The sequence below is a fragment of the Narcine bancroftii genome, chromosome 7 (genome assembly GCF_036971445.1).
Source record: "Narcine bancroftii isolate sNarBan1 chromosome 7, sNarBan1.hap1, whole genome shotgun sequence".
NCBI classification, from domain to species: Eukaryota; Metazoa; Chordata; class Chondrichthyes; order Torpediniformes; family Narcinidae; genus Narcine; species Narcine bancroftii.
Window position 1 is genome coordinate 201,125,299 of NC_091475.1, and position 24,841 is coordinate 201,150,139.

General features: G+C 45.0%; 1 protein-coding gene and 1 long non-coding RNA gene across 17 annotated transcripts in view; one reads left to right on the forward strand and one right to left on the reverse strand.

The window, feature by feature from the left end:
- The window catches only part of LOC138739610 (uncharacterized), a 132,068-nt gene extending 109,186 nt beyond the window's left edge, over positions 1-22,882 (forward strand). Inside the window, exon 3 of the long non-coding RNA XR_011342339.1 lies at positions 20,956-22,882. This is a non-coding gene — a long non-coding RNA (uncharacterized lncRNA). The remainder of the gene's footprint in view (positions 1-20,955) is intronic.
- The window catches only part of asmtl (acetylserotonin O-methyltransferase-like), an 83,558-nt gene that overhangs the window by 44,046 nt on the left and 14,671 nt on the right, over positions 1-24,841 (reverse strand). For 4 of the 16 annotated variants that reach the window (XM_069891990.1, XM_069891987.1, XM_069891986.1 and 1 more), the window contains exons 2-3: positions 10,471-10,539; positions 1,634-1,770 (exon numbers count right to left, since the gene is read on the reverse strand). In XM_069891990.1, coding sequence (XP_069748091.1) covers positions 1,634-1,726 — 93 coding nt within the window. In that variant the 5' untranslated portion in view covers positions 1,727-1,770; positions 10,471-10,539. The other 12 variants (XM_069891982.1, XM_069891983.1, XM_069891981.1 and 9 more) reach the window with 10 other exon arrangements.

Genomic DNA, 24,841 nt, shown 5'->3' on the forward strand with positions numbered 1-24,841 from the left:
GGTAAAAACATTTTTATTGGGAAAATTAGGTCATAGTTTAAAATTATCTAGACAATCTGCTTTGGAATTATTACTTACTAAGGAAGAAACAAATAAGTTTATTTCTGAGATGTTTAAGTTATTACAAAATAAAATGCTAAGGTTGAATGTTCATAAATCAAGAATGAAATGGGAACTTAACTTAAATAGGAAGATAAATGAAAATGATGAAAATGTTTGGAGAACTTTGTGTAAGGATAGTGTGACTAAGGTTATAAATGTAAGATATAGATTAGTACAATATAATTTTTTACATCAATTATATTTAACCCCTCAAAAATTAAAGAAATTTGAATTAATTTCTTCGGATTTGTGTTTTAGATGTGGACAAGAGATAGGCCCTTTTTTCATTCGACTTGGACTTGTTCAAAAGTAAAGATTTTTTGGATACAAGTTAAATTGTTTTTGGAGTAAGTATTAAGTGAGTTAAGTATTAAGTATTTGATCCAGTGCTGTTTTTACTAGGGGACATTAAGTCAATTGCTTTAGGACTAAAACTGACTATGTATCAGGTTGAATTTTTATGTTTAGCTTTGGTAGTTTCTAAAAAATGTTTGGCCATCACTTGAACATCTGATTTAGTTTTAGGAATGCACAGAAATGAAATCCTGTATTCCTTTAGATTTAAAGGACAGAGGAAAACATTTAAAAGGGACCTGTAGTAGCAAATATTTGGAAGAGATTGGCAGGAATGGTAGTAGTGGGTACAATTATACTTTCAAAAGGCATTTAGACACATGGATAGGAGATGTTTAGAGGGTATATGAGCCAAAACTCAGGTCAATGGGAATAGTTTCGGTAGACAAGTTGGTCAGCATGCAAAAGTGAAGAGCTTGTTTGTGTGCTGCATAACTCGAGGACATGGTTGGCATTCTTTCAAAGTGGTAAAAAATGCTCTCCATTCTTGAACATTGGTAACTTACATAGTTTGTCACATAGCATGAAACAGACCCTTTGGCATAACCTGTCCATGCCAACTAAGTTGGTAAACAGTGCTGTATTTGAATCATCTTAAAGTTCCCAATGCCATCCTGAGTGCTCCTCCATTTTAAGTGAACATGGGAAGGAATTCCCAGAAACCAATGGGAAGGAATGTTACACATTTCCAATGAAACTTTGTGCAATGCCTTGAAATGACCGCTATAGGTAGTAATTTCAGCTCTCAGAAACATAGAGAAGGGCAAAGCTCATTTCTGTCTCAGAGATCTCAGGGGTCTGAGCCAGGTCTCCTTGACTTTCAAATAACTATTTGATTCAGAACCATTTTCCTCAATCAACCAAAGATTTTGTTGAAGACCTGTGGATACTGTGTCCAAGGCCAATTCCCTTGTATACTTCAGTGAACAACTCAATGAAGTCTCAGGGAAAATTGATGTTCCTTGTGGCGATAGTGTCAAGAACTAGGAATTCAGCAGGGCAAATTAGCATCTGTGAAAGGAAAGAGAAAGTTGACATTTCGGGTCGAAACCCCACAGTAGGATAAAAAGTGTAATGGAAAGATAGCCAGAATAACTGAGCTTATCTTTCATTTTCCTATTTTAGAGTGGGAAATGCTATACACTTGAGGATTGAGTAACAATAAATTGTCACTTACTGCATTGTTCAAAATTTCTCTTCTGCGTGGTGAAGCACTGGCAAGGACCACACGTTTCCCAGCTAGTTTGGAAATCACGGCATTTAATACCATGATGCTTATGAACTTTAATTCAACAAGTTGCTGTTAACCAGGATCTGAAAAGTAACAAAAGGCAATTGTTATTAAGTACATATATAGAATATAACAAATAGGACAAAGGAAGAAAAACCCAACACCCAACCCCAACCCACCAATTTTCCCTTGCAACCGCTGCAACTGTGCCTGCCTGTCCCGCATCGGACTTGTCAGCCACCAACGAGCCTGCAGCAGACGTGGACATACCCCTCCATAAATCTTCGTCCGCGAAGCCAAGCCAAAGAAAGAATATAACAGCACATGATTCACCTATCACTCTTTTGTGCATGATGTTGTGCTGACCTATGTAAACCTACTCATAATCTAAACCTTGCCTCACACCCATACCCCTCTTGCTTCCATGTATCTAAGTTTTTTTAATAAATGTCCTGATTGTACCAGCCTCCACCACCAACCCTGGCAAGGCATTCAAGATACCTACTGCTCTGTTTAACAAAAAAAAATTTACCCGTGAACTTTCCTTCCCTCACTTTAAACAGATGTCTTCTGGTACTTGCTACTGTTGACCAGGGGAAAAAGGTGCAAGATGTCCATCCTCCATCCTATCGATGCCTCTCGTGATATTGTACACCTTTATTACGTCAACTCTCATCCTTCTTTGCTCCAAAGATTAGCTTTGCCTCATAAGACATCTTCTCCAATCCAGGCAACATCCTGGTAAATCTCCTCTGAACCCTCTACATAGCTTCCATACCCTTCCTGTGACGAGGCATGTCAGTACAGGTGCATATTACATGAATTTTCATAACCGCAAGAGAACAAAAGCCGTTGAAGGATGAGTTCAAGTTCATCGCGCTTATTGTACGTGTACCAAAGTCCAGAAAGTCCAATTTGAGAGCAGTCCAAACGACCCATTCCATCCACAACACAGCAATTAAAAAAAAGTTACAGAAAGAGATCGGTTATAACAGAGAAAAGGGAATATTATTTTACAAATATAGTTTATTCAGGTGTCTGAAATTATCAGAATCAGGTGCTGTGTGATTTCACACTCAATTTTTTTGTCACCGTAGGAGAAGGGCGAAGAGAATGTGGCCAGGGTGCCACGAGTCATACGAGACGTCAGTTGTCGTAGCGGGAAATGTAGATGAAGTCAATGGCAGGGAGGGGATGCCTTCAAAACATTTTGCAGTTCACTGCAGTTTTGGGTGAAGCAATTCCGTGGAGGAAGTCATTCAGTATCCATCACAAGTGATCCTTTACCTCATTGCCACTCTTCTCCACTCACCCCATGACATTCAGCAATCTCTCTGTTGAACACACCAAGACTCTGAACCTCTAACTTTGATTGAGAATTCTTGATTTATTACCAAATGGGTGAATACCTATTTTCTCATCTTAGTCCTCAACGGCCAATGCTTTCTATTGTGAATGTGACCCACGGTTCTTGACACTTCAACCCACATGAAGCATCGTTGCTGCAGCTGCTCTGTCAAGTCCCTTTCAGAATTTGTACAGTGAGATCAGCGTTCTTCTAAACACAAGAGTATAGACCCAGTCTGATGAATTTCTCCTCATACGTCAAACCTATCGTGCATTCTGTCTGACAAAATGATATTCTTCCTGAGATTGAGTCAACTCCTCCATGTTATATTCCAAACACAGGGGTCTCCAAGATTCTATGTAATTGCAACAGTACATCTCTAAACTTGTATTCAAATCTTCATGCAGTAAAAGGCAACTGGAGGAGTGAAGTCACAGGTTTTAACCCAAAATATCAGCCAGCCTTTCCCATGACTAGAGTGCCTACCGGGAGTTGACAGCTTTTCGTTTTTCAAAAACATTTGGCCATGGTTTTAACAATTTTAAATCGTGCATACTGACAGATAATAGATTCTATTCAACCCCTTGGGTGGATTCTTTTGTAAGGAGACACACTCTAATATAGTTGGAAGTGAACTTGTTGACACTGATCCACATGCACACCAAGAGAAATGGAGCAAGGGTGGGAGTAGGCCATCTGGCTTGCTGAGCCTGCTCTGCTAAGATCTTGGCAGCTGTGTCAATGAACTCCCCTGAAAGCATCTCAAGACGGCGTGCTTTCCTATACACTCACAAATGCAATCATGAATCATAATTTGGCTCCAATACAATCTCTAAATTTGGTGATGACTGTTACTTGTTAAATAATGGGAAATGATGAATCAGAACCCAGGATGAAATGGAGATTGAGAATCCAGAGTGGTTGCGCCAGAACATCAATCTTGCTCTAAGTGCCAACAAAACCAAAGAAATTATTGTTGCTTTTCGGAAGTGGAGGCACGTCCACATTGACGGGACAGAAATGTAGAGGATGAGTATCTTCAAATTCCTGGAATCCCATATCTTGAAAAACCTCTGCTGCAGTCAGTGCAGAGGCAATTGAGACGGTAGTAAAAACACACGGAAATGCTGGAGGAACTCAGCCAGCCTTTTCAGCGTCCGTAGAAGACAAAGATAAATTGCCAACTATTTGGGCTTGAGCCCTTCTTCATGGATTAATCAGAATAAGCTAGAAGCAGGAAATCTCAGAAATTCAGACAATGTGGCCTGGGGGAGAAATCCAAAGCAAGAAAAGGTGAAGAAGGCACACCAACACCTCTGCTTTCTCAGGAATTCAGCATGTCGTAGAATATTCTATCAAACTTTTACGGGAAAACTGTGGAAACTACACTGACTGACTGCATCGCAGCCTGGTTTGGTAATTCAAGGTTCCAGGAAAGCAGAGGGCTGCAGAAGGTACCAAGTCCCTGCCCTCCCATCCACTGAAGACATCAATGGGAGGCCCTGCCTCAAGACAGCAACCAACATCAATAAAGGACCCCATCACCCTGGTTGCAACCTCTTCTCACTGCTACCTTTGAGAAGGTGGTAGAGGAGCCTGAAATCCATCACTCTGAGGTTCAAGAATTTTTTTTTTGCAACAGGTATCAGGCTTTTGAAGGTCTATCTTACTAACCTAATCATACCCTGACACCACAAAAAGTATTGTCAGCACTATTAAAACACAACTTTTTTTTTTAAATAGAATCATAGAACACTAGAGCACAGAAACAGGCCCCTTTGGCCCTTCTAGTCTGTGCTGAACCATTTTTTTTTGTTGCCTAGTTCCACTTACGTGCTCCCTGTCCTTAGCTCTCCATACTTCTCCCATCCATGTACTTGTCCAAATTCTTCTAAAATGTTAAAATTGAGCCTGCATTCACCACCTCATCTGGCAGCTCGTTCCACACCCCATCACCACTCTCTGTGTGAAGAAGTTTCCCCTCACGTTTTCCCTAAACTTTTCTCCTTTCACTCTTAACGCATGTCCTCTGTATTTTACTTACCCTCAGTGGAAAAAGCCAATCCACATTTACTGTCTATCCCCCTCATAATTTTAAATACTCTGTCAAATCTACCTTCTTTCTCCAGGGAATAAAGTCCTAACCTGTTTAACATTTTCCTGTAACTCATTTCCTGAAGTCTGGGTAACATCCTAGTAAATCCTCTCTGCACTCTTTCTGTCTTATTGATATAGTTCCTGTAGTTAGGTAACCAATATTGTACACAATACTCCAAATTTGGCCTCACCAATGTCTTATGCAACTTTACCATAACATCCCAACTCCTATGCAATACTTTGATTTATGAAGGCCAATATGCCTTCAACCCTATCCACCTGTGATGCCACTTTCAGGAAATTATATATCTGTATTCACAAGTCCCCCTGTTCTGCTGCACTCCTCAGAGCCCTAGCATTTACTGTGTATGTCCTTTCTTGGTTTGCCCTTCCAAAATGCAATTAATAAGTTTGCGTTTATAGGAGAGCTACAAATATCGATTGTAAGAAATCCAGCATAGAGGCTACTCAGTAACACAAGGCTCTTTCAAGCAGGGAAAGGCTGCTGTAAAGGCAGATGTTCTTGGCCCTTACACCTAAAAATGTACTTTTCTGAATGCACAGTGGCTGGCTCTAAGGCACCGATTCCAACCCTTCTCGAGAAGGATGATCAGCAGAGCCCTGCGCTCTGCTGCCTGACCTGAATGCACAGCGGCTGAAAGCGGCTGCTTAGGGGTGAGCTGGTGATGCCGTCAGCCTGCAAACCATCACCCCACCCACCCCTCTCCCTTCAAGACCCCCTTAAGGCAGGGGAGGCTGGCGGGGCAGCGGTGGGGGCCGGTGCTGGCTGTGACAACCTCACAGGGCCGCTTCAGTCTTCAGGGTTGCTCTCTGTAGTTCCCAGAACAGTTCCAGCTGCGTGGGGATCATGGGTAAGGAAGACAGCCATTGCTCTGCCATGTATTTATGACGGGTGGCGCTACAGCACCAGTTGCCCCACCTCCATCGGCTCTGGAGGGCACTATGAGGTGCCTCTCAATATGAATGGGATGCCAGAGCAACCTTTTAGTGCTGCTGTCGGCAAGGCAAGTATTAAGTTTTAAATGCACTCTTGTAGCCGGCCTCCAGATGGAGGCCTGACACGAAGTGGCCGACAAATAAAGACAGGCTGGAAATGATACAAGTTTTAGGCTGAATTCCAGACATCTGAGTAATAAAATACATAATGTCTTTAACACAACTACGTTTCAAACAGGCTCCCATTCATAAATTTGCTTCCTGCCTAACCGCAGTCTACCACCTGTCAGATGTGATGTGAATTATCAAAGGGTATACTAACGCTAATGGCATCAGCCCAGTCTGCTCAGAAGTTTCACCCACCATCATTAACTTTAATGACTAAAGATTAGTGTGAAATTAGTCATTTAATAACTAGTCATCAAAGACCAGAAATCAGGCAGGCAGAGAACAGATGTCGATGTGTACTGGGAACAACCCTTCCAGACTTCTGTTAATTTCTGTATAAAAGGATATCTCTTAATTATGAGAATATATGAGTGAATAGTAAACCATTTTCCTGTCTCTAGAAAGAAGATATGGAAGATGTAAAACATTAGCTTGTTACAATAGGCACTTTTAAGCTGCAGCACGCAGTCAAAGGAACTATCGGTAAGTCTCCCCCAATCCCCGTCAATCTCCCCCCTCCTCACTGGCCGTCAGTCGACCCCTCCCCCCCCACGGCAGCGACCCCTCTCCTACCCACCCTCCCCACCGCAGCAGCGGCCCTCTCCTCTCCCCCCTCCACGGCAGCAACCCCTCTCTTCCCCCTCCACCCCTTCCCCACCCCGGCGCGGCAGTAACCCATCTCCCCTCTCCACAGTGCCAGCAACCTCTCTATCCCCCTATCTCTCCACCTGGACCCCGTGGCAGCAATCCCTCTCTTCACCCCCCCCCACCCAATCACTGCAGGCACTTCACCCAGGGGTTTCCCTGTGATGCAAGCGTTGACGTCACTAGAGTAAGCGGGTCGGCCATTTTGCTGTTCAACCCACCAGTGGACACATTCTGGGTAAGTTTAACTGGGTTCTCTGACCTACCTCTGAGGTAGGTCAGGGACCCTCCCTGTTGGATTTGCACCACACTGACTGGGTCAGACCATTTCAAGCTGCCATGTTAGTGGGGTGCTAATCGGGCAAATTGCCTAGCTAATGCTATTTCTCACAGCAGCTTGAAAGGGCCTAATGAGTTCAAAGAAATGTTATTAAATTTGTATGCAGGAAAATGCCTTAAATTTTGTAGCTTCTGACTGAATTCTTTGAATGAGATTCACCAGTATTAGTGAGGTGACCTTGTCTACCCACCACTAAATACTGCTCATTCCTGCTAGTGTGAAAAAATTTTGTGTGCGGTCCACCGAGTGCGGTCCACCGAGTGCGGTCCACCGAGTGCGGTCCACCGAGTGCGGTCCACCGAGTGCGGTCCACCGAGTGCGGTCCACCGAGTGCGGTCCACCGAGTGCGGTCCACCGAGTGCGGTCCACCGAGTGCGGTCCACCGAGTGCGGTCCACCGAGTGCGGTCCACCGAGTGCGGTCCACCGAGTGCGGTCCACCGAGTGCGGTCCACCGAGTGCGGTCCACCGAGTGCGGTCCACCGAGTGCGGTCCACCGAGTGCGGTCCACCGAGTGCGGTCCACCGAGTGCGGTCCACCGAGTGCGGTCCACCGAGTGCGGTCCACCGAGTGCGGTCCACCGAGTGCGGTCCACCGTGTGGTTTGGTTGTACTTTCTGTACCTTTACAGATCACGCCTATCACAGCAACACTTCACACTTATCTGCATTAAATTCCATCTGCCATTTTTCAGCCCATTTTTCCATCTGGTCTAGATCCGCTGCAAGCTTTGAAAACCTTCTTCACTGTCCACAATGCCTTCAATCTTAGTGTCGTCTGTAAACTTTCTGATACAAATTACCACATTATCATTTAAAACTTTGATATAGATAACAAACAACAATAGACCCAGCACAGATCCTTGAGGGAACAACGAGTCACAGGCCTCCAGTCTGAGAAGCAGTCATCCACTACTACTCTCTGGCTTCTCCCATCCAGCCATTGTCGAATCCAGTTCATTACTTCAGCATGAATACCCAGCATCTGAACCTTTCTGAATAACCTCCCATGTAGGTCCTTGTCAAAGGCCTTATTAAATTTAAATATTTTTTTTAAATGTAGACATACAGCACAGTAACAGGCCATTTCAGCCCACATCTAATGTCACCCAATTTACACCCCATTAACCAACCCCCACCCCCACCGGTACGTTTTGAGGAAACCAGAGCCCGCAGAGAAAACCCAGGCAAACAAGTCCACGTAGACAACATCCACAGCTTTTCCTTCATCAACTTTCCTGGTAATCTCCTAAAAAAATTCTGAGATTGCTTTACTGTCTTTTATATTTATTCTTTGCCATCCAACAATTTAACGTATACAACTTGAGATGGTTTTTTTTCACCCCATCATGTACTTGTTTGGTGGAACAAGCAGGACTAAGACATGTACATGTCACTTATATCTATGACAACAAAATTACATCTTTCATAATTTCATGTGTTTCTCCCAGATCCCCTCCCATTGTTTTGAATTCCAGCAGGTGTAGTCCTGCGTAACTCATTCACCCCCTCATCTCCAGATTCAACTTGGTGAATGTCCCCTACACCCCACCTCCAAAGCCAGCCTCTCTTTTATCAATGTGCCCAGAACTCCAGGTACTTTGAAGTACCTCACCGGTAGAGTTGCAACAGAAATTCTCTGCTCTTAAATTCAACAGTAGAGACTTATTAACATACAAATACAGGGATCCAAGCACCATCAAATTTGCAGAATAAGAAACATGAACGAGGCATGTAGCACTAACATGAACCTGCATACTGATAGCCAGACCCACAGAAGTGAGCAGTCTTGGTGACACAGAAACCGACCCTTTGGTCCAACCAAATTGCCCATTTCACAAGATATGGGAGGAGAAGTAGGCCAATCAGCCCATCAAGTCGGCTCTGCCATTCCATCCTCCCACTCAGCCCCACACCCCAGCCTTCTCTCTGTAACACTTGATGCCCTGATGACTAATCAAATACACTCATCAACAGCCGCCCACGGCAACGAGTTCCAGTCTCGCGACCAAGGAAATTTCTCCTCTCCTCATCTCGGTTTGAAATCGCCACCCTGAAGTTGCCTGCCCTCCCCAACCACAGGAAGCCACCTTCCCACATCTGCTGCGCCCAGGCCTTTCAGCATTTGCCCCATGTTACCAAACCCATTCCCACCCACGCCCAAGTAGTGATGAAATGTCCTAATTCTCTCTGGCACCTTAATGGATGGACCCATCGCCCCCTCCTTGAGGAAGGATGGTGATCAGGTCCCTTTCAATTCTTTCTCCCTCAGCCTTCTAGCTTTACTTCCACCCACTGGGGGCGATGGTGGTGGTGGTGGGGGGGGGGTCCACACTGTGATTATTCATCTTAATCTATGGTTTTCCATGATTAGGTTGACCCCTCACCTCTAGTCTTGCCCTAACATGCGGGAAAGAAGCCTCTCCTTGTAATTCAAGCCCGCCAGTCCGACTAACGTCCCCGGGGTGGTTTATAGTCTATACCTTTCCCAGTTTTACTGCATCCTTTCTACAGCAGGGTGACCAAAACGATGCAGAGACACATAACTCAGCACTCACTGCACAACCACCCACAGAAGGGCAAGGGCTCACAGGCAATGGGTCCCACTCACGGCCCAAGTCTCCCTCTCGCCTTCCAACCCCGCCATGTTCATCTTGCAAGCCCTCCTCCATCACTCACGCATCCTGACGCGACCACCCGGGCGAAGTGCGCCTGCGCCGGCCCGAAGCCCCCACTTGCGCCTGCGCCGGCCCGAAGCCCCACTTGCGCCTGCGCCGGCCCGAAGCCCCGCCTGCGCCTGCGCCGGCCCGAAGCCCCGCCTGCGCCTGCGCCGGCCCGAAGCCCCACTTGCGCCTGCGCCGGCCCGAAGCCCCGCCTGCGCCTGCGCCGGCGCACCGTCAAACGAGAGAGGAGCTTGATCGAGGCAGGCAGCAGCCGAGGAAAGGGTTAATAGTTTCAGGGGGCAAGAGGTCGGGGGTCATGGGTCATGCAGGTCTGCGGACACAGGGTTTAAAGTAAAGTGCTGCAGAAACTCAGCTGGTCCAACAGGTGCCATTCATAGAGCAAACATTAAGTTAATGTTAGTCACCCCGAGCATTTCAGCACAGAAACAGGTCCCTTCGGCCCTTCTAGCGTGTGCTGAACGATTCCTTTTGCCTCGTCCCTGCACCCAGTCTCCATTCCTCTCCCGCCCATGGACCCATCCAGGTGTTAAAGTGGAGCGGACACTCACCACTTCAGCTGGCAGCTCCTTCCCTCCGTTCTCTGTGTGAAGTTCCCTTGAACTTGTTCCCCTTTCACCCTTGTGAGAGATGGGAAAATTGATCTAAAATTATGAACATGGAAGAAACTAAAATTCATCAGTTAATGGCTGTAACCAGTACAAACAGGATAAGCTTGGGGGTTAGGATGCAGGAAAGCAGAGTCAGCACGATTAACATAAGAATCTTCTAGTCTTTGTGACAAGAGCCACCATAAGACTAAGATAAGGAGTGGTAAGGAACAATAGAATGTAGGAAGTTGAGGTAGTCTGGATCAGATAAAGGTCTCCTAGCCCTGGACAGAAGTACCAAGTCCTACATATCTAATTAGCTAACCATACACAGATTTATACATATGAAACTAACCAACCCTAGATAGAATGAGTCAACTCCGCATACCAAGAGATTGTAGCCCCGAGAATCAGGAAGGTGTGAATAAGGACAATAACATGAAGGGACACCAACAGGATACCCCCTGGTCCTCCAAGTGTACTGAAACTGCACGTAGGCAGGAAGGATTGCCTATGCCAAACCCATCCAGGGGGCAGAAGAATGTAAGGGGGAGGGCACTCTGATACTGAAATTGACTGTATAAAAGTTGGGTGAGCCCCAGTATGTGTGTGTATTCCCAGGGTAAGGGGAAGCACCCAACTTTGCATTGTTGTTGTAATAAATGTTCTTTGTTCTCAATTTTTGTCTCGAGCAATTTCTTTAAAGGTACTTTAATTTCTAACAAATGGGGGCTCGTCCGGGATCACACTCCCTCCACTGACAGAGTACCCCGACGACGAGAGTAGGTGCATCCCGGCTGATTCAGCTGGACTCACGGGCGACGGGTGGCTGGTCAGTGGAAGAAGCGAGTGATATCCGAGAAGAGGCATTGAGAACAAACGACGGGAGGAAGCGCATTGCTATCTTTGGCATTGCTACTGGAACTCGGTAAGAGGAATTTTACTTGTTTATAAGTATGGGAATAATGAGTAGCAAGGAAGAGAGTCCTGGTTCAGGATGTGAACACCAGATAGCTACGTACAGCCCGCTTGGGTTGATGTTATCTGAGTGGGGCACGGGAAAGACCCGTGGGAAAGACAAACTCACAATGGTCAGGTATTCTTGTATTGAATGGGTTAAATGCCCGGTTAAAGGGAGCTCCGTGTACTGGCCAAAGTTCGGATCCGAGGATGAATGGATGTGTCAAGCTTTGAACATCTGGCTCCATCAAAACCAGAGAGACAATGTTGAGAGTGTCAGAAATAAAACTTCTTACACATGAGTCTCTTTAAAACTGATGACACGACAAGCTTTATTTACAAGTCTGCAGAGTTGGACTCAACTGGTTTCTCACCAGTTAAGCCCCGATACATACAGTGCATTGATTTTTATACCCTTATGGTTTGCCCTTCCCCTTCTTATTAATACTGTTTTAATTGGTTAGTATTGCAAAAGCATTCTAAGTATAACTGCATTTTTAATTATCACGTTCGTTACGTACGCTGTGAACTCTACATACACTAAATTCTGTTTCTCACCCTTCTTATCAATCTTTTGTCTCCTGCATGTCTCTCACTATGACCATGAAAAGATAGGTTTAAAAAAACATATTCAGCAGAACCTTTTGTCCTTGGCTGCTAGTAAGCTCCCTGTCCGTTCTGGCTTCCCTGTTTATGATTAATCATCACATTTTAACTTAAGTCATTTTAACCTAAATTTTCTATATAACAATCCACCCCTTTCTCTCTTTAAAATGTGTGTAATATATATATAGATATGAATGGGGATTTTAACCTGGGGAAGAGAAACGTTTTATGATACATTAATCTCGTGCTGAAGTAAAATTCTAACAGGGTCTCCCAGTCCCCCTGGTTGCATAGCCTGTTGGACCATGGAAATCACCAGGCTGCGTAGACAGGGAATGATACAGGGCAAAATAAGTAGGAGGAATAAAATACCTCCGATGACCCACAAGAAGGTACGCCACCAGGTTCCCCCAAACCATTTGTCCATCCAATTTAATTGTGTAAAAGGATGCCAGGTTTGAACCGGTACATGGGACAAAGTACGAATATTATCAGCGATTTTTCGAATGGCTTGGCCATTATCATCAATCTGTAAGCAGCAGTTAGTCAAATTAAGCTTTCCACATACACCTCCTTCCGTGGCTAGGAGATAGTCTAGGGCCAGACGGTTCTGATATATAGCAGAGCGCATTTGACCTTGCTGGGATGCAAGTAATTGCAGGGCTAGAGCTGTTTGATTTGTAACAATTTCAAGGACTGCTTGTAAGCGAATTATGCGATTTAACATATAAATAGGAGTACGATAACCCCAGGATCCATCTTGAGCCCATGTAGCGGGACCATAATATTGAATTATGCGTTCTGGAGGCCAATCATCTCCCCATTGTCCCAAATGTACCGTGCTAGAACGGGGCTGACGGTGTAATGTATCAAAAACCTTCACGCCTAATTTATGACCGTGATTGTGGGGTAGGAGGAAAAATTCTGGGCGGATTATTCCTAGGAAACAAGTTCCACTCCACTGTGAGGGAAGACGAGTATAAGCTTTATTACCACATACCCAGAATAATCCATTTGGGGATACTCCATACCCCCTTTCCCAAACTCTTTTAAGAACGGGGTTTGATTGGTATGGTCCTGTGATGGTGGAACTGGTACAATTCCAAAACTGAATACTGCTATTAGACAGGGGTAGGCAATTAGTTTCATACTTTAATATGCGAGAATCAGTCAGCCATCGATGGGCAGTTTGTGTTAATAAAACACTCACAGAATGGGAGGTGTACACAGTCATCTTTCCTCCAAAAGTAAGTTTACGTGCTTCCTCTACCAACAGAGCAGCAGCCGCTACTCCCTAGATACACGTCGGCCATCTGCGAGACACTGGGTCCATCATTTTGGAAAGGAAAGCCACTGGGTGTCGCTGACCGCCTTTTTCCTGTGTTAAAACTCCCACAGCTGTTCCTTGGTTATGAGTGACAAATAGCTGGAAGGGCTGTTTTAAAGAGGGCAGAGTGAGTACTGGGGCTCGTGTCAGGCGATGCTTCAAGTCCTCGAACCATCCCTCCTCCTCCTGGGTCCATTTCAATGGATATTCATTTTCATTTGTCAGTTTTTCATACATAAACTTCACCAAAGCTGAGTAGTCCTCTATCCATAACCTACAGTAACCTAAGAGTCCCAGGAATTGTCTTATTTCCTTCTTATTACGGGGTAACGGCATTCTAGTGATTCCCGCAATCCGTTCAGGGGTAATCTGTTTCTGTCCTTTACTTATCTGGTGTCCCAGATATACCACAGTTCTCTCAACAAACTGTAACTTGTTCCTGGACACCCGTAGACCCTTTTTCCCCAGATAATTCAAGAGTCTAATTGTATCTCCCCTCATTTCTTGTTCCTTGGGTCCTGATAATAGTAAATCGTCCACATACTGCATTAGTTGGGAATCATCAGATTGTGGATAGTCCACCAGGATTTGTTCTAGCATTTGTCCAAACAGGTTCGGAGATTCAGTGAACCCTTGGGGCAATACAGTCCACCGAAACTGTCTCCGTCTACCTGTCCATGGATTTTCCCATTCAAACGCAAACATATCTCTACTTTCCTCTTCTAATGGACACGTCCAGAAGGCATCCTTTAAGTCGATAACACTAAACCACTCATGGTCTGGGGGAATTCAACTCATAATAGTATAGGGATTAGGCACCACTGGGTGGCGGGTCTGAACAATAGCATTCAAACTTCTTAGATCCTGAACTAGGCGATAGGATCCATCTGACTTTTTCACTGGGAGTATAGGGGTGTTATAAGGTGACATGCATTCTTCTAATAGTCCCTCTCGTATTAAAGTCTCAATTACCGGCTGTAGCCCTTTTCTCCCTTCCAAAGAAATAGGATACTGACGTTTCCTTACCGGCTGATGACCTGGTATTAATGTGACATGTAAAGGTGGGATGTCCAGACCTCCTCGATTTCCCTCCTTATACCAGACTCTCTCGTCAATCTGCCGTTCATCCTCTTCCTTTAAAGCGCAGAGGTGGACTCGCACTTCTCCGTCCACAGGGAGAGCACCCAAACCTAGGAGAGCCTGTAAGTCCCTTCCTAGGAGGTTAAATCCAGCCGACGGTAATAACAAGAGGTCTTGTACCCCTTCTCTTTCTTCCAGTTTCACTGTTACTTGGGGAATTATTGATACCATTCTGGGAGCCCCTTCTATCCCAGAAATTGTCAAATTACTTTTTACAGGCTCAGTTCCGATTGGCACAGTTATTACACTACTTCGTTCCGCTCCTGTGTCCACCATAAACACCACCTCTTCTCCCTTGGGACCAATTTTTAGTTTTACCAGGGGTTCCCTCTTATACTTGGTCCCTAACATTTGGAACCCCTGACACCCCTAATCTTCTTCCATAAGTTCGAGGGCACGCAATTCCCTCTTGTATCGGGGGCATTCCCTCTTAAAGTGTCCTTCCTCATTGCAGTAATAGCACTTAACGAACCTCCGGGGTCTTCCCTCCCTTGGATATCTTGGATTGTTTAGAGGAAGGTTTTGTTTTCTTTCTCCTCTGGATTCAGCATTCATCTGTCGGATAGTCTGTACCATAACCTTTGTCGCCCTCTTTTGATCTTCTTCTTCTCTCTGCACATATACTTTTTGCGCCTTTTTTAACAGGTCACTTAGGGGTTTTTCGCTCCAGTCCTCCTCCTTTTCTAGTTTCTTTCTAATGTCCTGCCATGATTTGGAAACAAATTCAATTCGAATAAGCTGTTCACCCATTGGTGTACTAGGGTCCACGCCCGCATACTGTTGGACATTCTTTCTCACCCTCTCCAAAAAATCAGTAGGGGACTCGTCTTTCCCCTGGTGGTTCCCAAATGCCTTGGTGAAATTGTGACCCTTTGGCACAGCCTCCCGTATCCCTTTAATTGTCCACTCTCTATATTGTCTCATACTTGCCAATCCCTCGGGTGTTCGTTTGTCCCACCTGGGTTCATTTAAGGGATATTTTTGTTCATGGGGTCTGGGGTCCCCAGGTTGTTCATATTCCCACATGAGGAGGGCAGCCCGTCGAATCATCTGCCTCTCCTGGGGTGAGAATAATGTTCCCATTATTGCCTGCATCTCTTCCCACGTATATGTGTTTGGTCCCAGGAATTGGTTGAGCTGTTCGGCCAGTCCTATAGGATCTTCCAATAACTTTTTCATTTCTTTCTTAAATCCCCGCACCTCTGTACTAGTTAGGGGAACATTCACATATCCCTTTCCCCCTCCCGGTCCTCCCATAGGAACTTCCCTCAGGGGATTTAGGCTTATTGAAAACTTTGATGGTCCTGGACCAGTCTGGGATCTTGTCCAGGGTCGGTTTACCGGTGGAAATTTAGGGTCCGACTCCCTTAATTCATTCTTTTTTTCCCGGCCCCTTTCGGGGCAATCAGATTCATCACCTTTCCCCTCCGGTAATGAGCTTTCCTCGGGCGCAGTAGGCACCGGGGGAATATAAGGAGGGGGAAGGTTGTCCAGAGGTTCCCACTTCTTTTCTCCCGCTACCCTCAATTTAAAACATTTTGTTAAGGATCCTGGCCAGGGAACCCAACAAAATGCATATGCTGACTCTTCTTGATTCACCTTTGGTCTCGAATTTACATATATGTTTAATGCTTGTCTAACCCAATCCTCATCAGATCCAAATTTCGGCCACCAGACCGAGGAACCTTTAATAGGTTGTTTCGACCAAAGGAGACAATATTGAACCATCTTTTTCTTGTTTTTGTCTCGATATCTTTTACTATCCCAATTTTCAAACATTCTCCCCAAAGGGCTGTCAATGGGAACTCCCAGGAATTGTCCTGAATTTTCAGACGAGCCCTTAGATTTTGATCCTCCCATTTTCCCACCTAGATCCGTTTATCGTTGCTGAGGACCCTCTCATTCTGGACCCTACTCCCTTCTTCTCAGACGCCTCGTCGGAGGTACTGTCCCTCCTTCGGTTACCGCTGAGGTTTCCCTGGGGTCGACCCCTCTCTTCTCGGCACTTCGTCGGAGGTGCTGTCCCTCCTTCGGTTACCGCCGAGGTTTCCCTGGGGTCTATCCTAGAGTCCCACGACAGGGTCCTCACGCCACGACAAAAGCTCTATACCTGATCTATTACGTTAGGTTTTTTTATCCTAACAGGTGTATCCCGTAACACCTGTTACCCAATCCCCACACCACAATCGTAAGTCGTCACTTACCGGTGTCTTCTCGGGGATTGAACCGTCACCCTTCTCCTCTCCATCTTGTCGTGTCACCTTGTCCGGATACCACTCGCTCAAGCCGCCCGAAGCGACGAGCAAGGGACTAGGAGCCGCTGAACTCAGCGGGGTGCACCACCTCCGATGTCCCTCTTCTCGCCTCCCCTCACGGCCGGAGTGTAGATCCCGGACGAGCCCCCATTTGTCAGAAATAAAACTTCTCACACATGAGTCTCTTTAAAACTGATGACACGACAAGCTTTATTTACAAGTCTGCAGAGTTGGACTCAACTGGTTTCTCACCAGTTAAGCCCCGATACATACAGTGCATTGATTTTTATACCCTTATGGTTTGCCCTTCCCCTTCTTATTAATACTGTTTTAATTGGTTAGTATTGCAAAAGCATTCTAAGTATAACTGCATTTTTAATTATCACGTTCGTTACGTACGTTGTGAACTCTACATACACTAAATTCTGTTTCTCACCCTTCTTATCAATCTTTTGTCTCCTGCATGTCTCTCACTATGACCATGAAAAGATAGGTTTAAAAAAACATATTCAGCAGAACCTTTTGTCCTTGGCTGCTAGTAAGCTCCCTGTCCGTTCTGGCTTCCCTGTTTATGATTAATCATCACATTTTAACTTAAGTCATTTTAACCTAAATTTTCTATATAACAGAGAGTAGGGAATATGCAGCCTGCTGGCTCAAGGGACCCATTGAACAACTGGTTTTGAATGAGAAAGAATTCAGGGATAAGAGAGAGGAGGAACCTTTTGTCCCTGAATCACAGGGGTGTGATGTGTTACATTCCCTCCCTCCACCTTATGTTCCTCCTATGCCGGCTCCTATCTTTCCTTCCCCTCCTATGACCTACCCTTCTGCACCTTCCCCTTATCCCCCACAGCTAGAGAAAAGAGAAGAGAATAGGAGTGGTATGGTAACTCGCTCACAAAGCGCTCGATTACCATCTCCGTTGACAGGAGAGAGAGATTGTTGTAATTTAGAACAGAGTGAGAACCTACTGGAAGAAAGGGCAGGTAAATGTGCCCTTGACCAGTACAAAGGTAAATGTGCCCTTGACCAGTACGGAGGTACGTAACCTACTGGAAGAAAGGGCAGGGTCAGAAATAATAAGCCAAAAGTTAGCTGGATGAGACCCCTGCGGGAGGTTCCCATGGGAGGGGGTCTCGGTTTTGTAAATGTGACTGGTGCGTAACTTTAAGAAAGAACTGACCTCCCTGATAGAAGATCCCCAGGGATGTGCCGAACAGTTAGACCAATTTTTGGGACCAAATATATATATAATATGGGGGTCTCGACATAGAATCCCCAGCAGGGGAACAATTGGTACTAACAGGTTTTGTTACCAACTCAGCCCCAGACATTAGGAGAAAATTACAAAAGACAGAAAATTGGCATGAGCAGGGAATAACCCAGCTTCTACAGATCACACAAAAAGCATTTGTCCAGACATCTGAGGATAAGCAGAAAGCAAAGGCTAACATTTTGATGCAAGCAGTTAAAGGAATAGTAGATGAGTAACATGAAAAAGGCAGGGACTGTGTGCCAGCTCCTGAATGTTGGGAGAAGCGTCAGGAGTGGGAGAGTAGAGACCAGAGATAATTTCATAAATCACGACTTCCCACTTCAGTCACTGACCAATATTGATTAAAATTCATGCTAAAAATTAAATGTCATAAATGATCGTTTTTCAATACTGTAGAATTAGCGAATTTAACTACCAGTTAATTCCAATTTATGAAATAAATTGTATTCAAATGTGATTTTGCACAGGGAGTACCTGAGAGTTGAGTGATGTTATAACATTTGCAGGGAGAAATGTTTGCGCAAATAGGGTGAGTTCTACACATCTTATTTTAAGTGTATGTAAGATAAAGAAAGAATCTGATGTGTAAAGTGGCTGGATCAGCCAGTTGAAGGGGGAGTGTGCATGTCCCTTTAAGTGCACTGTGGCACTTGAAATTGAGGCTTCAGGCTCTTGTCTTGCAGTTAGAGGTATGGAGCCCTATCAATAGATTTAGTACATTTCTTCTACACATTCAGCAGTCAAGGTCCGTGAGTTTAAAGATCACCCACCTCTGGAGAATAAAGATACCTCTGGGGATTCCTATGGGGATTCCTATAAGTTTAAGCATTCATTTCTCTGGTGCATTTTCCTCCGGAGTGAAATTAATGCCTCAGCACAATTTCTCTGTATTGCCGCTGTTATTTAATTCATGATAACTTTCCCCCATTCATCAGGTTTATATTTAAATCCGGTAGTGCGGAAGTTACATTGTAAATAATCACGGAGGTAAACCTTGCGCGACTGGATTCAGCTTAATGGAGAAATAAACCTGCGAACTGGTCTATGGTGGTGTGTGAGTACTGCAATAGGTGGAATATGATTTACATTGGTGGCATCGTTCAGAACAATTGGGCGCATAGGAATAATAATAGCATTAATTACTCACAGATCTTGTACCTGATACTATTCACTACGTCCCGGCTTCAGGACTGGGAAATTGGCATGGTACAGAGAAATTGGCATGGCACCAATATTTCTTGATTCACTAATGACTTCACAAGCTCCAGGATTCATGCAGCAAAACTTTAAGTACAATATTATAGAAACTAGCTGGTACTTAAATGATTGTGTGTGCAATCAACATTGGAAAAATATGAAAGGTAATACAGGTGCTCCCCTACTTATGATTTTACGATGACACAATAGCATGACTGTCATTTACTTTCATATAATGTGTTAAAGGCCATCACAAGCATCGTTGATTTTTCCAATAAACTTTGATAATTCCTCTAAGGTGAATTTTTTGTAGCCTCGTTGGTTAATCACATTTTCGGAAAGCTTACAGGGACTGTTGGGAGAGAGCAAGGTAGTGGGATCCGTATGGGGACTGATACAGCGCTGTCGTTAGAGAGTGGGGCAGCGGGATCAGTATGAGGACTGATACAGTGCTGTCAATGTTAGACAAGGTACGTCTCCAATTAAGATTTTTTTTCAACTTATGCTGGGTCTGCTGGTACGCAACCCTATCGTAAATTGAGGAGCACCTGTGATGTTCTTCTATCTAAAGCCAGCTTTAGATAAACTCTTATCATTCTGACAAATCTAGGTCTAAGTCTAATTTTCCTCCAGCCTTTGAGCAAGCGCTTCCACTGCTGCATCTTACTGATCACCTCCTCACCAATGAATCAGAAGACCATGGTGAATGGCACTCACTGCACAAGCAGTCTGAAAATGTGTACAAGCCTGTTCAACTTCATTTTACAAAATCAACAATCGGTTCCAGGCTCCCCAATGCTCTCTGTGGAGAGAAAATTGCCAGATTTTTACCCTTTTAATGCCCTTGGTTATGTTTGCCTCTTCTCAAAGATTACATGGCTGCACAGAGGAGCAAGGCTGAAAGTGCCTTGAAGTAGTCTGTTGGCTGCACTTGTGACCTTTAGTCAGAAAATGCATGGGCTCTTGTCTCACTTTGGGTAGTGTAGCGGTTAGTTCAACTATATTACAGTGGCACTGATGAGTACATGGATGTGAGGGGGTTGGAGGGTTATGGGCAGGGAGTAGGTAGGTTGAACTAGTTGGAGTATCATGTAAATCGGTGCGGACTAGAAGGGCCAATATGGCCTGTTTCCGTACTGTTATTGTTATATGGTTATTATATGGAATATGGTTGTGAGCTGTGGCACAAGGCATTTAATTTTACAATTACAATAGCGATGTTAAATAATCGTCAAATTCATTGCCGTCGGCAGTAAAAAAGACATGTCTTATTCCCACTCGGCTATTTTAAAATAAATTCAGTTACAATACAGTTAATATCACTCGCCGAATCATTATGGCTAATTGTGTTCTTAAGGCAGAACTAAAGGTTGAATATGTTTCAAGTTCTCTTGCAGGGGCTCTTGTGCTGCAATGTCTGTTATGTACTCACTCTAACAAATTGGAGGGTTGTGCCCCATACAGACAAGCAGCTCCAACTGCATTTTAATAAGGTCTAACATATTCAAAACCCATGGAAATATGGTTTGTGTTTCATTTTACAATTTTTACACTAACACAAAGGAAAGTCAGATTGTTATTCATTTTATTAAAATCTAGTGATTGGTTATATGTAAAAGCATGGCAAAAGGATCAACTAAAACCTGCCTGGGATGGTCCCTACTGTGTACTTTTAATTACAGACACCGCAGTAAGAACAAGAGAGAAAGGCTGGACCCACATTCAAAGAAGCAAACCAGCTTCCGAACCACAACATCACGACACACAGACTCAACCCTCAACCTGGTGTGCAGTTCCTCATCCAGACCTGAAACTTACACTGCGCCGTGACAAAATGCCGTAATGTTACATTTATTGTTGTATTTTTAACTGTTTATTTTTTTAACTGTTTATTAATTTATTGGGGTATTGTTTGTTAACTGTATATGTCACTTCAGTACTCGCTATGTTTTAAGTCCTCCTGGAATAGGGGCAGCAGAGGTTACAATTGTGCTCCTTTAGAATGCAGACAGGGCATAGATTGAATGTATAGTCATAGTGGGGTATGGGTTAACAAGGGATTCCAATACGGACCAGGGGAACTGAACAGCTTTAGTGGAGTACATCTAATTTGTATCTTAGCCTACACAGGTATTAAAGACAGGAGTTTTAAAGCGATAGCACAAAGGACATGGTGGGACAAAGACAGACAGAATGGTAGTCAGGATTGTACATGTCGCAGAGAGAGAGAGTTAATACATATGCTAATGTACACAGACAGGCTGCAACTCACAAGTTCAATGATACATATGCTAATGTTAGCAGACAAGCTGCAACACACAGTTAAATCACAAGAAACAACCCCACCCAGCTTGGTCTCTTTTCATCACCCCGTGAAGGGGAGCACCAGTTACCAACAACGTGAGCTGCTTGGCACCTCAATATCAGACTCCAGACAGCCTTCGGAGATCGGTGGCCCTAGGGTTCGGGGCTGAAGAGGACATCATATACTAGCCACAATTCAACGGAACCGCCTGACTACTGCTACTCGTTCGCTGCTGAAGGCAGCGTTTCTCACAGACTGCTACTTGTTCGCTGCTGAAGGCAGCGTCTCTCACAGACTTCGTCAGGACAAAGCTTACAAAAGTCGGGCGGTTAAAGACACTGCTTCAAGATTTCAACGTGAATCTGCCCATGCCCATGTTCAGACGTGGCAACTTCGGACTGATGTGGGATGGACTAGACTCTTTACTGAGAACTGGAGCCTGATACTCGCAACCCTAATAAGCAGCTGGACTCGCTACTCTGACCTTCATGGTGCTCCCCTACCTAAAGACTTTACACAGGTATTACAATTCGGTTATTGACCAGCTGGGTAAAACAACACCTTACACTTGAAAGATCAGTATTACTGATCTAAAAGAAAAGTGAGGGGGGGGTGGGGGGGATCAGTCACACTGACCAGTAACCAAAGATCAGTAACACTGATCATGGTGAAAGATCAGTATTACTGATCTAAAAGAAAAGTGAGGATTGTGAGAGATGGGAAAATTGATCTAAAATTATGAACATGGAAGAAACTAAAATTCATCAGTTAATGGCTGTAACCAGTACAAACAGGATGAGCTTGGGGATTAAGATGCAGGAAAGCAGAGTCAGCACGATTAACATAAGAATCTTCTTTGTGACAAGAGCCACCATAAGACTAAGATAAGGAATGGTAAGGTACAATAGAATGTAGGAAGTTGAGGTAGTCTGGATCAGATAAAGGTCTCCTAAACCTGGACAGAAGTACCAAGTCCTACATATCTAATTAGCTAACCATACACAGATTTATACATATGAAACTCCGCATACCAAGAGATTGTAGCCCCGAGAATCAGGAAGGTGTGAATAAGGACAATGACATGATGGGACACCCACAGGATACCCCCTGGTCCTCCAAGTGTACTGAAACTGCACGTAGGCAGGAAGGATTACCTATGCCAAACCCATCCAGGGGGCAGAAGAATGTAAGGGGGAGGGCACTCTGATACTGAAATTGACTGTATAAAAGTTGGGTGAGCCCCAGTGTGTGTGTGTATTCCCAGGGTAAGGGGAAGCACCCAACTTTGCATTGTTGTTGTAATAAATGTTCTTTGTTCTCAATTTTTGTCTCGAGCAGTTTCTTTAAAGGTACTTTAATTTCTAACACCCTTAACCCATGACCTCTGCTACCTTCATGGGGGGGGGGGGGGGAAGCCTATTGCGAGAGATGAGAAAAACTGACATTGCAATATGAACATGAAGAAAATAAAATAGATACATAAGTAAATGAATGAACAACATGAGACATGGATATTAGAAGGCAGGAAGCTGACACTGTCTGAGTAAGATAAGAATCTCCTAGAGAATCAGCAAGCTCACTTCTTCTTGGGCTTGGCTTTGCGGACGAAGATTTATGGAGGGGGTAAATGTCCACGTCAGCTGCAGGCTCGTTGGTGGCTGACAAGTCCGATGCGGGACAGGCAGAGACGGTTGCAGCGGTTGCAGGGGAAAATTGGTGGGTTGGGGTTGGGTGTTGGGTTTTTCCTCCTTTGTCTTTTGTCAGTGAGGTGGGCTCTGCGATCTTCTTCAAAGGAGGTTGCTGCCCGCCGAACTGTGAGGCGCCAAGATGCACGGTTTGAGGCGAGATCAGCCCACTGGCGGGGGTCAATGGGGCAGGCACCAAGAGATTTCTTTAGGCAGTCCTTGTACCTTTTCTTTGGTGCACCTCTGTCACAGTGGCTAACTGAAGGAGATAAGGACAGACAATTGATGATAGAAGTAGAGTTAGTCTGAACGAGATAAGGGTCTCCAAGCCCCAGATAGAATTAGCAAGGCTTGCATATTTAACTAGTAAACCCTAGACAGGATTAGCGAACTCTGCATATGAAGGGACTGTAGCTCTGAGAGTCGGAAAGGTGTGAATGGGGACAAGGGCAAGGTTGTGAATAAGGACAATGGGGATAATGACATGAGAAGACACCGACAGGATACCCCCTGGATCTCCAAGTGCACAGAAACAGCACGTATGCAGGATTGCCTCATGCCAAACCTCTCCAGCAGGAGGCAGAAGAATGTAAGGGGGGTGGGGGGGGGTTATTCTTATACTGAGATAAACTGTATAAAAGTTGGGTGAGCCCCAGTGTATGTGTGTATTCCCAGTGTAAGGGGAAGCACCCAACTTTGCATTGTTGTATAATAAATGTTCTTTGTTCTCAATTTTTGTCTCGAGCAATTTCTTTAAAGGTAATTCTGTTTCTAACACTATCTATCCCACCACCCCCCCTTTTTTTTATTTATTTTAAATACCTCGTCAAATCTCCCCTCATTCTAGGCTCCAAGAAATAAAGTCCCAACCTGTTTAACCTACCTTGTAACTCGGTGCTTGAAGCCTGGCTGTGGGGCGCTGAATGAGCAGCAAGCAAGTACAAAGTCCAAAGACTGTGCAACAGGCTTTATTCCAGTCAAAATCGAAACATCAGTTCAAGCCTTGGTGGCTCCCCGTGTGACTGGCTCAGGAGGGGCCGGCTCAGGTTTATATTTAGGTCGGCTGATTGACAGCCGGCCAGTTGGAATCAACCCCTCAGGTGGTCTTCCTGCAGGTACGGAGATGGGCCCCCCCCCCCGCACCTGCAGTAGGCTGATGGCCGTATCACCACATTGGGGGGAGGGTGTGTAAAACGGTGCTAGGTGGAATTTACAAATTTAGGCGGCCTTTGGAGTCTCTGGGACCATTGCAGGGTTGGTAACTGGTCAAAGGTCAGTGAGGGCGTGGTTGCCTAAGAGTTGGCTGGGTACGGCATAGACGTGGCGGATGTTGGTGTGGGCAGCGTGGTGTCTATATGTCGGACGGTGGGGGAGGGCTGGCCGGGTGGGTGTGGTCCATCAGGAGTGGAGCCCTCTGGAGGGGCAGGGGCAGGGGGAGGAGGTCAGCCCCCAAATCCTGGGTGAGCCAAGGATACCCATGGTGGGGAGGTTGGGCCAGGCAGGTAGTCGTGATGCTGGGGGTGTTGGACCCCTGCTGGTGCCAGATCCCTGGTAGAGAAGATGTCCTCACGGCCACTG